Genomic DNA, 13,804 nt, shown 5'->3' with positions numbered 1-13,804 from the left:
GAACAAAATGTGTGATCTGCATGGCTAAACTGCGAATAGCCTGTGAGCTACGTGAAGGAAAATAGCTGTTTTAGCGTGCAAATAAGAGGTAGGCAGCGGTTCTGTTTGTCTTCAGCAGAAGCTGCTGTACTTAAAGCGTTTGTGTCCGGTTTCCCATCTTCTACTCCCACCCCCAGTAATAATAACTTCCTGTCCTTTTTTTTTTCGTCTCTTCAAATTCTCTATAGATGGATGAAAAAGCCTCTTTTTTGCTCTTCTTTATAATGGTTACCTAGAGGTTAAACAAGAATGGAGATTAAGCTGGATGTTGTCATCTCTACATGCATCAAGCAAAGAAAACCATGGCCTCGCATCTCATGGATTGGACAGGTAAGTGCAATGAACTTATATTTAAATAAAATTCTGCAAAGAGTTTTTTTTTAAATTATATAATACTTTGCACTTCTGTTTACGGGGGGTGGGATGGGTAAAAAAAGCCTCAGGAAGTGATTTGAATGTTATTGAAATAAATGGCTTATTTTTCTATCTTGCTGACTTGAGGTTGGAGTTTCAGATTTTCTTTGATAAACAGTTTTGTTTTGGTTTGAATTTTGTTTTGTTTTGTTTTTTTCCCAGAAGACTTGTTCCTTATATGAGATTGTTGTTTTGCTGATTCTAGTTTTTCATAACTTTTTTGGCAGTACACTTGGAAATTGCGAACAAAATTTTTTTTCCTATTCCATCCTGTATCTGTTACATGATAGAAAGACATGCTTTCCTAACCTTTTTTGATAAAATGAGACTAAATGTTTTTTTCCTTTTCTTCTAACACATGATTTGGGTTTAATTAGGTAATCCTTGAAGGCCAATTCCTTCTTCTGTTGAAATCACTGGCAAAAATCTCACTAAATTAAGCATTACAAGATGGGATAACTAGTGTGTAATTTGTTGTTTTGTCATTTGTTGGCAGGTAGTTCAGTTGAGGTACTTAAAAAAACTTTTTAATAATGATTGTAAAATTAGTTTGATAGTTTGAAACCTGTGAACCAAATTCATCATCACTGTAGATTGATGCTAGATACAATGTTGTACTGTAAAACAAATCTGCTGAAGAATTAAATTAATATGGTAATTGTATCTGTAGCATCTTTTATTTTCTTTTAATTACATTTCCCTAACATTTTTTTCTCTGCATTATTTTGCAGGCTTATTTAGGAAATAATGTTTTAAACAGTGAAATGCGCTTTTTTCTTTCAACAGGAAAAAGAGGCTATTTTTCTTCTAGATGATAAACATATAAATGAGATTAACCTGGCATCAGGGAAGACAAAGAAGAAAATCCCTCGGCTGCAGTCTTTGTTGAAAAATGTAGTTGTTTTAACAACATCAAGAAATGGTTAAGTATAATATCTTGTGTATTATAAACTCATGTTATTTTATTTGTAGTTGTAACGGTTTAGAAAGGCAGAATATCTAAAAGATCTGCCAATTCACTGTCAGCTTTAGTACTGTGGCTAAGATGGAAAAGAAGTGATTTTAAGTACTTCATGATACTATCCTTCAAAACATCTCTCCCCCGATGAACACAGGTGCTTGGTTGGCAGGAATACTTAAAACAGGAGAGCTGTTTCTTTGGAATAAAGATCAGGACTCCTTGAAAATTGTGCCAGCAATCGAAGAGTTCAGGAAAGTAGTTGCAGCAGCACAAGGTAGGGTTTTTTCCAATTAGCCTTTTGAAAAACAGTAGGGTGAAAGTGGTTTTCCTTTTGTTAAGTGTTACTGCACAAGTAAAGACTATATTCTCACATTGTTTTGCATTTGTATAATTTGTGTGCTAGCTAAGCTTTGGCAAATGACCTTTTGGTCACTTGAATGGTATGGCTTTTTGCATTTAATAATCTGTAAATAGTAATAAATTTTAAAATAGAGGAAATATTTTTTATCGGTTACTTTTTAACTGTAGAAAAACATTCCTTACTAGATTATCAGTAGCTTAGCGCAAACATACATCTGATTTTAACCTGTACACATAAATTGAAGTTTATTCTCTAGGTAGGTTTTTATGACAGATGCCAACTGGAGACAATAATGTAAAGGCATGTATTTGAACACTTAGGTATTAAATATTGTCATGTATTGAATAATCTCACCGATACCAGTTTGTAAAGTGAAGTATTGTACAAGCAATTCTGGCATTTCAAGGAAGATAAGTAGTGCATTAGGAGCTGGAGGTAACAATAGTAGAGTACTTAGGCATTTATTAATAGTTTTCATTAAAGATGGATTTCAAGAAAGACGATCTCAGCAAACAACTCTAATGTCTGTTTCATATAATACTTCAAAAAATGCTTTATAAAAAAGGGCATCCCATCTGACATTACTGCTGCCTGAGATGATCTGTCAGTGAAGAAGCTGGAAATGAAAGATACTTAAGGTGGCAGCTTGGATTTCATGTGATAGAGAAGAAAAGAAATTTCCTTGCTCTTTTTTTTTTTTAATAAATCTAAATCTAACAGAGGAGCAGAAACTATTCTGGCACATTGTTGTGTTTGTTGTTTTTTTCCCCAGAGTGTTTAATGAGATTGTACTTGTATGTATCTGGAGATGGCAGAAAGGCACTATTAACTACTCCTACAGCATGTGTCTTTTTGTGGGAGAGCACAGAGCATGAAAATACATCATCTTATAATAATTCTTCTGGGCAGTGGATGCAAATTCTGCCTGATGAATCAGTCATGTTGCCTTCTACTGAAGAAAAAGAAATTGGAGTGCATGCTGCTTTCATACAAAATGAGGTAAAAAATAAGCCCTAAAGCAATCATATAATCCCGTGAGTAAATTAGAGGCACAGAAGCTACACTGAATTTTGAGAGTGATGTCTACCTCTTTGGTGTTGTGTGTAGGCTTAATCATTCCGTTCCTATTAGGTTTAATGACAACATAAGAACAGCCATACTGGATCAGATGCATGTTTATCTGGCCAAATAATATTCTTGCCAGTGTTTATATTTCTGAATGACAACTTTGTTATTTAATCTGAATTGTAATAGCTATTCATCTAAATATATAAATAATTAAAGAGAAGATTGTGTGTAACCAGGTTTTTGTGTTTGTTCTGGTTTTGCTTGTGTTTTTTTTTTTTTTTTTTTTTTTTTTTCCACAGATACTGGGTGATTGCTGTTTGTGCTCTTTTGTGTTTTACTCTGGAGAATGTTTGGTGCTTACGTTTTTGATTCTTCGATGGCATGAAAATAGCTTTAAATATGTTAGGTAAGTTCAAAAATATTTGAAGTTACATTAGTTTGAATGGAAGATTTTTATTACAGAGTGCTTTAGAGCTGGGATTCAGAGCTGCAATTGAACATATTTACATTGATGTCCAATTAGCCTGTGGTTACAGGCATGCCTACTTACATTTGCATGTGTACGTTCATAGCGTGCCACATTATATATGCATATGTGGACAATATAGTTATATGATCCATATATGGACATTTACAGTCATTTTCAAGTATTTAAATGTGGTTAATGTAACAGCATTTGTGTATTCATTTCATACTTTATAATTAAATTACACCTAAATAAAACTGAGTGCATTTATTACTGTATGTGGGTAACTATGTGTACATCCATATGCCTGCACACAGGTGTGTGTTACCGTGAGGGTTTTTTTTTGTCTCACGCATAGAGTTTCCTTTTCTGGTTTTACGTATATTACTAGTGTATACTGTGCAGCCGTGAATGCCCTGAATACCTCTGTCTCTTCTTTATTATGCATATTTCTATATTTTGTTTCCTGTTCCCCTTTTCGTCTCTTATGCCTAGACTATGTAAGAGTGTGTGTTTCTTTATTTGGGCTGGAACCATGCACTGAAATAGTTACGCTGATACAACCACTTAAAAATGCAATTGAATAATAATCTTGAATACATGCATAGTCCATTCCTCTTCCTGAGATACATGTACATATGAGTTTAAATGGGTATGTTCTCTGCAGGTGTAACTTGAGTAACTTGCTAAAATTTTGTGCTACATTTGACAGGGTACAACTGCTTTTGTTAAATGATGCTCTTTTGATACTAACTTAGTAATGATGTTCTCCTTGCCCTACTAATCGGCATCACTCTTCACTCACTTTGTCAGTAGCATGGTAATGGCTTTCTGGTAATAGAAAAAATGAAATAGAATATAACATTCCCAGTGTAGAAGTGCATATATATACGCTGTAAGTACTTGCAACCTGAAATTGTAACCGCATTTCTCAGGCATGTTATTTATAATTCCTTTATGCCAACTATTGTTCAATTTCATTGCTTGATATTGTTAATTTTTTTTTTATGTTAATGCTTTATTTTTTGTTGTTAGGTGGCATGCTTCCAACTTGAATCTTTGTGTTTCATGTTTTGAATCTTTTAAGGATCATAGAATAGTTTGGGTTGAAAAGAATCTTTAAAGATCGTGTAGTCCAACCCTCCTGCCATGGGCAGGAACAACTTTCACTAGATTGTGTTGCTGGAAGCCCAATCCAACCTGACTTTGAACACTTCCAATGATGGGGTATCCACAGCTTCTTTGTTCAGAGCAGCATACTCCTGGTTTTCATTTTCAAATTCTGAGTACTGCTGTGTTGGATGACATTACGCTGTCTGAGGAGGCTGTTCCTGGCTAGAATGCACATGCCTTAATTATATGGCATGCATCTATATTTATGTGCATGTTCTACACATACAGTGCAAATTCCTGTCCCATAAAAATAATTCTCAGTGTTCAGATGTAATTTTTAAAGTCATGTAAATCCAAAATATTTTTCATTTGTAAGGTTTTTGAAGAAAAATAGATATTTTTTTTTATTGTTTATGCTTTCTGTGTTTTAGTCTTGCATGGTTTTTTACTGTACACGAATCATCCCATTCAGCAATAACTGAGTAACCTCTCAGTTTTATTGTCTTTTTTTTGGTATTCAGTTCTTTGCCATACCGGATCCACTGGGTACAGCAGACATGTTCTCTTGTGAATTTGATTCCTCAGTGTGTGGCTGTAAAGTCAAGAGGAGCTTTGCTATGTGCATTTGCAAGAGATGGACTTCTACTTGCAGTGGCTGTTAATCAAACAGATCCAAAGGTATGAATGATAGACAGTACCTCATTTAAGCTACTAGTTTAGCTTGAATGAAGTGGTAAAAAGGATTTAATAACACGTTTTCAGCATTCTTATTGATACATGTGATTATATTCATATTCATATCTATAGCTAAAAAATTCTGCCACAACTTGTAATTTTTTGAATGCTGCTGTTAAGAAATCCATGGAAGCTCCTCTGTCACTTCTAATCTCCAAGAAAGACAATAATAAATAAATTATTTTCAGTTACTGCATTTTATCTGCAAAGACTCCGGATGATTTTGTATCAGGCCTAGCATGTACTGGAGGTTATGTTCCCACTTCATAATGTTATTCCTTCTAACAACTCAGAGGCCAAACCTTAATGTATTTTTTAGCACGAATGATGACAGGGAACATGGACCAGCTTATTTAGTGTACCAGGATTGGATGATGCAGTCTTTCAAAGCTCCACTTGTTATTCACCAACAATAATGGAGAAGAGTGACCTTGTATTATTTTGAGGGGTTTGGAAAAAGTTATGCTAAAAAGAATATTGAATTATAAATTGAGTATATAATAATTGTTAATTGTTTTTCAAAAGTAGAAATAGGTATAGAAATTAATACTCTAAATAGTGACATTGTACTTCAATATTTATTACATCTTTCATGTATAATAATGTTTCCAGTACATCAAATGTAATGCATAATTTGCTAATAGAAATTGTTTTTTACAATAATGACACATTGATACAAGCATTTATGTTTTCTTTAAATTTACTTTTTTGTTCTAGGCAACTCAGATTTTGTTTTTAAACACATTGAATTTTGTAACAGTTTCGGGTAGCCTTAAAGGTTGTAGTAGCAAGAATAGCATGGTCCCATCCAAATTCATCAGGTCAGTAATTTATGTTGTTTCTGCTGCTGTTGTGGGTTTTTTGGGTTTGTGTTTGAGGGGGGAGGAGGGCTTTGTTTTTGGTGTGTTTTTTTTTTTTTTAACTAGACTAACCTTTTGATAGAGAAATGTGATAGAGAAAAATGTTTTTTTTTTTTCCTGCCCAATTTAGATCTTACTGGGTTGGTGATATGAGTTGGACTTCTGATAGCCTTTTCTTGGCTTGCATGTTAAAACGTGGGTCTTTGATTTTATTGACATGTATGGGTGAATTGCTGACCTTGATTACTTCTGGCTGCTCTGTGGAGTTTGGACCAGCAGAGTTTATTCCATTTCATCCACTAATAACATACAGGTAAAAGGGTTTGAAAACGTTTGTATGTTTTTGTCACGTCATCATATCTTACTTTCTAACATTTTAAAATTTTACATAAATTTCGTCTTTCAGATTCACTCTTTTGCTTTTCATGTGTCTTCTCAATATCTGTTTCTCATTCATAGTTCTCTTCTATTTCTTATAATGGGTTTGTCGTGATGAAAATTGACATTGTGCCAATGTAAGTATACATTAAGTGATTTGCTTTTTTAAAAATGTTTGAATTTAGTAGTAATAAAAAATACCATTTTTTATGAAGTAGGAAGAAGTTAAACTTACAGAAGTACTAAAAGTGCAGATATGTTTTAATCCAGTGATATTTCTCTGCTCACTATTTAATTTTACCTATAGAACTTGATACCGTGTTTCCATATCAAATCTTGCAAATAGCATATTAGCATGGACAAAAACTAGTTAGCTTTTTAAATGTTTTTTTGGGGGGTACTCCAGATGTGAATTTTGAAGTTATACCGCTGGGTGCATAGGGGAATAGCAGGATCTCTGATAACACTTTTTAGGGTAAATTGAAAGTTACAAAAAGTAACTGAATAACTAGATGAACTAAAATAGAATCTAAACTATAGTATTTTTTTAAATCCTATTAATTCTGAGTGACTAACGCTGGATAGTGTGTAAATGTAACATCTCATGAAAACATTCAAAACTCTATAATACTTTCTTACACTGTGTGGCTGAAAAATCAGATACTGAAATATATTAAAATACCTTGGTTGTGGTTATTTATTGAATGTATGCAGCTACTTCATTTTCAAATAATGTGCTAACTTTTGAACTATTAGGAAATAAAAAACCTAGTAATTTTACATGTTACTTCAAAGTATTATGGGGCTAATACTGGAATACATGCACAACAGCTTTCTGTATAAGAAAAGACTTTGTAAGGCCTCTTTTGTAAGAGGAGACTTACATGTTCATATAAAACTTTCTGTTGAATGTCTGAACTCATTTTGAAATAGTAAGATTCAGGTCTTGGGGTTTTTTGTTTTTCATACATGGCTTTACTAGAATCTACTTGGCATTTAATCTTCAAGCACTCATACAGAATAAAAGCTAAAAAAGAATATTAAGATATTTAAAATTAAATATAAATATTTATATATTTAATATAAATATTTAAATTTTAACAGTAAAAAGTGTGAAATTTAAAGTTAAATTGTGGAAAAATACATATAATATTAATGAAATAATAAGAGAATGCTGAAAGCTTTTTTATTTTTCTTTGAATTAAAAAAACTGCAACTGCAGCAAAATACTGGCATCTTGCAAGCATAAACAGCATTATCCAGAGTGCTCATCCTGCAAAAAGTTAGACACTTCCTTGCAATTCTGAACAGACTTGTTGGGACAGTAGTGTGAGTGGTATTAAATGTTCATAAGTTATTTCTTCTCTGTTGTTTTTGTGAAATTACATATGATAGTTACTTGTTATTTTTTTGATATATCTTTATTTTAGACAGCAGCACTCTTTTTGCCAAGACTCTAGTCAGTCTCTTGGGTCTTCAGCCTCTGAAAGTGACCTTATGAGACAGAGATTCTCTGTTGCTTCACATTCAAGATTACCCTACCTCATTGTCTCTGATGGATACATGGTAACAGTGCTTAGGTTTCCTAACAACCTTTCACCATCAGGATTTATAAGATCCCTTTTGCTTGATTCAACCCAACAGCTTGAAAATATTCGTCAGAATTTGCTGAACTCCAAGGTAGGGTTATGAATTATTTTGCAGGATTTAAGTAAAAAACTTCATGTCTGTGAAAATGTGTGTCTTTTGAACTGAGTACATCAGTTTAGTTTACTGTGATATTTCTGTAAGTTCCGTTGAATTATAAAGTTGTTTCGAGAATAGTGTTGATCTGGAAAACAATCAATACACAGTTTTCTCTGAAATTTTTTTCCTTTGATGTCTGGGTGACATTTCAGTAAAATACAGTAAAGAAAACAGTCTGAACTGTCACTATATATTCTTTCTGGAACTGTAAAAGAAATTGGGATTTCTTTGGTTCACAGTATTGACAAGTATTATGCTACTCTGACCAACTCATCCTTTCAGAAAGATGCAGAAAGGATTCTGTAAAACTTCTTTATCTTAGGCTGCTGCTGTTTTAGAGCAATCAGCAACAGTCCCAATGGCACTCTGTGCATGTGTCCACTATGTTCTCAATTGAGGTTGTCAATTAAAGCTTGCTTAAATAATTTCTGTTTATTTTTCTGACACTTCTAAATTGAGGTAAGTCTGGGAGAAGGAAGAGGTCCTGCAACTGTTGCCAGCCACATAAGATTTTATAGACATTAAGGTCAGAATTTTTGCATTTGCTGATGGAGTACAACTTCTCTTCCAATTCATTTTGTTTTTTGGACGAGTTATGATGGCATTCATGCATAAGCTAGAAGAGTGGGCAAGGATTTGAGGATTTAAAGAAATATGTTACTAGTAAGAATGCAAGAAAGCACTACATATTGGCAAACTTGTAGGATCATTTCAGGGTTCAAGAAAGCAGATTCTTTTAGCATAAAGCAAATAAAGTTTTTTGGTGCTGAGAAAATTCTGCATTCCTGAAGCATGGTCAAATGATAGTTTGTTTCTGTGCAACGTATGCCTGCTGACTTGTTCTCCCTTTCTGCCTGGGACTTTTAAACTGAAGCTTTTTACAGAAAGGACTAACTTCCTTGTTTTTAGAACGTGTCTAGTTTGATCTTGCTAGTGACAGATAATATATTTGGTGTTATTTCTTTTAGACTAATGGGAGGCCTGTGTGTCTGCGATCACTGTTGTCTTTAAAAGCTAGTCTTTTAAAACAAGCTCAAAACAGAAGTTCCGTCTTTTCCACCATTCCGAAATTCCTAGAAGAGGACACAACAGAAATGAGTGAGAAAACCATGGATGCATTGGTACTTAATAGCATTTTTTCCACTTACAATTATGCAAGTGATTTTAATTTTAAGGTATTCTAAATGTAAAGAATAATTTTCCTCAAATAATATAGGTATATTTGCTCTTACTAAGCCTATTTAAAGTAATTCAGTATTGGTTAAATTCTCATTTTCTTTGCAGGTACGAGGCATATGGTTATTTTTCTCAACTGATACTTGATTTTTATCTTCAGACATCTTATTTCTTTCTGCACTGCGTTAACTTTTTGAAAAATACATACTAATTTACATATACATCTGTTTATTTTAGGTTTTTTAGCTTCACTTTATACTAAAATGTGGCATCACACTACTAAATATACTGGGGCTGTACAGTATATAAATAAGAAGTACAATACTGTTATCCTTAGTAAATAAGATATTTATCCTCAGTTTTACAAGATTCTTCCATCAATTCCAAAATCTGTATATGTCTTTTGGAAGAATGGCTCTGTGATCAAAGTCACTGTGCAGCCTTCCCCAACTCTGTTTCACGCTTTTGGTATTTGATTTGTTCTTTGAAGTTTTTGCACTTTTGTTATCTTACAGGTATCTGGCAAAAACTCTTCCTCATTCTCTGTGCTTAATAAAGGACAAGGTTTTATTTTGTGGTATAAAAAATACTGCTGTGTTTACAGTGTAATTTTGTTGCTGTCATTAGGTAATTTAATTTCTGTCTGCACAGCTATTCCAAATGGCCACGTTTAGTCTGAGATCTAGATGAAACTGCTGTGAATTAAACTTACTAGCAATTAAGCAAGTTAAGCGTAAAGATTTCACTTGTGAGACTGACTAAATGGTGATTCCTTGCAGACTATGCTCTCTCTCAATAGACTAGAATTAAACTGTTGATTTTTTTTATTTTTTTGTCTGATTTAGGATTATGAAGAAGAGTCAGATGACGAAAAGCAGTTTTGCAATAGCCCTTCCAGCTTCTGTAGTCAAAGAATTCATTCATTTGTTGGTAAAGCTGATCAAGGCCACTTAGAATTTGCATCAATGTTTGATACTATCCATGCAAAAGACAATAATGAGGAGAAAGATAAATTATCAGAGGAACTATATTCCATTCAGAAAAACCTCCTTGCTGCATGGCAGATAGGGATTTCAAAAAATATGGAAGAGAAAGATACATTGCTGAATTACACAGTGAACTGCATTATCCATTTTTTCAACATGCTTCAGTTTGTGAAACGTTCTTTGCTAAACCAGAATGCATCTTTAAACAAGTCTGTGAAGAATACTCACTGGATGCATTGTGTCCTAAAATATTTCCAGCAGTGTTTAACTGTCCTGTATTGGCATTCAAGAGCTAGTCTGACTGGGCATGTGGCAAAGCTGACATTACAAACTTTAAAACTGATGCTTATACAGCAACAAGATCAATTGTTCTCAGAAAACCTTTTGGCGTCTTTCTGTCTTTTGAAAATGGTTTCCCACACTCTGAGTAGCATGTGCATACTACAGTATGAGAATTTCTTTGCATCTCCTCATGGTAATAGTCTCGTGGAACTTGACTCCCTCACTGTGCCTATTTTCCTAGTTCTTGATGAGAGTACTACTCAGCAATTCAGCTCACTGAAATCTCTGCTTCAAGAGCCTCCTCAAGCAGTAAACCATGATGCAAAAACAGAAAAAAGGTATGGATGATTTTTGCATGAGGAAAAAAATACACAGCACAACCAGGCAATCAGGCAAAGTCAGTGCGGGTTTATGAAAGGATGGTCCTCCTTGAGTAATCTGACCTCCTTCTATGACAAGGTGACCTGCTTAGTGGACAAAGGAAAGGCCGTAGATGTTGTCTGCTTAGACTTTGACACCGTTTCCCACAGAATTGTCCTGGAAAAACAGGCTGCTTATGGCTTGGACAGGTGTAGTCTCTGCTGAGTAAAAAAACTGGCTGGATGGCAGGGTGATGAATGGAGTTACATCTAGTTGGCAGCGGGTCACAAGTGGTGTGTTCCCCAGGACTCAGTATTGGGGCCAGTTCAGTTCTTTATCAGTGATCTAGGCAAGGGGGTCAAGAGATTCCACAAGGCCAAGTGCTGGGTCCTGCCCTTAGGTCACAACAACCGCATGCAGTGCTACAGGTCTGGGGAAGAATGGCTGCAAAGCTGCCTGGTGGAAAAGGACCTGGGGGTGTTAGTCAACAGCCGGCTGAATAAGAGCCAGCAGTGTGCCCAGCTGGCCCAGCAGGCCAACAGCATCCTGGCCTGTATCAAGAACAGTGTGGCCAGCAGGACGAGGGAGGTGATTGTCCCCCTGTGCTCGGCACTTGTGAGGCCTCACCTTGAATACCGTGTTCAGTTTTGGACCCCTCACTGCAAGGAAGACATTGAGCTGCTGGAGCGTGCCCAGAGGAGGGCAACAAAGCTGGGGAAGGGTCTCAAGCATGAGTCTTATGAGGAGTGGCTGAGGGAACTGGGGTTGTTTAGCCTGGAGAAAAGGAGGCTGAGGGGAGACCTTATTGCTCTCTACCACTACCTGAAAGGAGGTTGTAGCTAGGTGGGGGTCAGTCTCTTCTCCCAAGCAGCAAGTGACAGAACAAGAGGAAAGGGCCTCAAGTTGTGCCAGAGGAGGTTTAGTTTGGATGTGAGGAAAAATGTCTTCACTGAAAGGGTGTTCAAGCACTGGAACAGGCTGCCCAGGGAAGTGGTGGAGTCACCATTCCTGGAGGCATTTAAAAGACGAGTAGATGCGGTGCCTTCAGGACATGGTTTAGTGGTGGACTTGGCAGTGTTAGGTTAATGGTTGGACTCGGTGACCTTAAAGGTCTTTTCCAACCTAAATGATTCTGATTCTGTATGTTGGAACAACAATTTTATTTTTCAGTTACACAGTAATTACAATATGCTTTTGGTTTTTTTCTGTGTCATACTTTAAGGAAAAGCATGATAATGTATTAAAGCGTGAGATTAGCAGTCAGACCTATAGTTGAATATAGTTAAGTTATGGTGACTTAACTAATTACTGCCAGTGAGTTCAGGGATAACTGGTGGGTTAAGAGCTCACACCAGGCCTGGTAGTGCAGCATTAATCCAGCTTATGAAGCTTTTCCTGCCTCTTGCCCGTTGCACTCCTTCCCATATGGAAGTTCCATATGCTGTGGGGCCAAGAAGCTGCTCATATTCAAGATTATCTATGGTGTCAAATTAGTCAGCAAAGTTTGCACTTAATTATGGTTATGGTGTCCAGGAGCAGTAAGAAAAACACCAGTGTGTGGAAACTACTAAACTATCAGAGCTGTTTCTTTGGAGATATAAACTTGAAAGAAGCTTAAACTAAAGTGTGCCATCCAACTATTGGGAAAGTGTACTATTTCTCTACTGCAGAACTCAAATCAATCCAAGCATGTTAATCATATGAGCAAGCTGTTCTTTCTGAGATTTAGAGCCTGAAAAGCATTATAACTCACAAATTTAATCTTACTGCAGTAAAATGTATTTCTTCAGTAATCTTATAATGCTGTCTTCATTGCAAATTTCATAGGCAAATTTCTATTGTCTGTGAGAAGATAATCCACATTTTTGATTAGTTGTGCTCCAGGTACTGATCAGTGTGCGTATGACTGTCTGTATATTAATAATGGAAGCAGTAGTGCTAGAAAAGAAGATGCAGATGTGTTGCAGTTCTGTACGAGCTTTTTCAGTCCCTGGCAATGTATATTTGCTTGTATCGGCAGGGTTATTGAGTATCTGAGCTGGTACATCTAGTAATACTGTGCTGGGCAGCAGAGACTTGCCAGCCCTAGAAACATGCTGTGCAGTCTTTTGTTTCCCTGTTTTTGGTTTTCTGTCGTACACTTTCATTGTAGTTTCAATCAGTCTTGTTTATAAACCTCAAACCAGGTATCAGTGTCTTTATCTAAGTTATTTTATTTCCCCATTGTTTAGATAGCAAGGGGTTAATTTTGGGTGCATTTGGGGGCTTGAAGCAGATTGCTGAGTTTGATTATTCTGAATTCGCATAATCTCTTTTGGTCAAAAAGCAAAAACCAGAGTGAAAAGTGTTCTATTTATTTCCCCTCATCAGGAAGTCAAGAAAGTAGTTGTTAACATAAAATGTAATTTACTTTTCAGATACTTAATGCAAAATACAAGAAAATAATAGTTACTTATATCAGTTTCTTAAATTTCGGTGATTTTCATGATATACTTCTTGAACTACAGGTTGATTGTGCTGTGGCGATTATTGTATGAGAAAGTGGTTTGGTATCAGATGCAGCTGAAGAGAAAAGTGAACAAGAATGCAGAAGAAGAGTCTGTTGTCTCATCACTTTTAAGTCACATACAAGCAACCCTCCAGTGTTCAGGAGTGACCTTAGAACAACATTTGAAGATTAATTCTGTATCTGGTTAGTACTACTATAAATTTTAGGTAGTTGCATGGTTAACTGAATACTAGGAAAATTAAGTCCAACTTAATGACAATCAATAGCTGACCACTAAATTTAAGAAAAGTTAATAGTAGGACTTTTCTTAAAATTCTGATTGGAACTCTGTCTTAAATAATTGATGTCCC

General features: G+C 35.4%; 1 protein-coding gene across 1 annotated transcript in view; it reads left to right on the top strand.

Annotated features, from left to right (window-relative positions):
• Positions 1-288: 288 nt before the first annotated feature.
• The window catches only part of CPLANE1 (ciliogenesis and planar polarity effector complex subunit 1), a gene marked incomplete at its 5' end in the record, with an annotated part of 66,458 nt that continues 52,942 nt past the window's right edge, over positions 289-13,804 (top strand). The window contains 12 exon segments of the mRNA XM_082497240.1: positions 289-369; positions 1,240-1,375; positions 1,569-1,688; positions 2,548-2,774; positions 3,143-3,249; positions 4,944-5,100; positions 5,875-5,978; positions 6,148-6,330; positions 7,826-8,075; positions 9,110-9,262; positions 10,163-10,923; positions 13,453-13,637. Of these exon segments, the coding sequence (XP_082353366.1) occupies positions 289-369; positions 1,240-1,375; positions 1,569-1,688; positions 2,548-2,774; positions 3,143-3,249; positions 4,944-5,100; positions 5,875-5,978; positions 6,148-6,330; positions 7,826-8,075; positions 9,110-9,262; positions 10,163-10,923; positions 13,453-13,637 (2,464 nt within the window).

This window comes from Vanellus vanellus (assembly GCF_965231255.1).
Source record: "Vanellus vanellus genome assembly, chromosome: Z".
Classification (NCBI taxonomy): domain Eukaryota; kingdom Metazoa; phylum Chordata; class Aves; order Charadriiformes; family Charadriidae; genus Vanellus; species Vanellus vanellus.
This window is presented reverse-complemented; position numbering and strand designations above follow the sequence as displayed.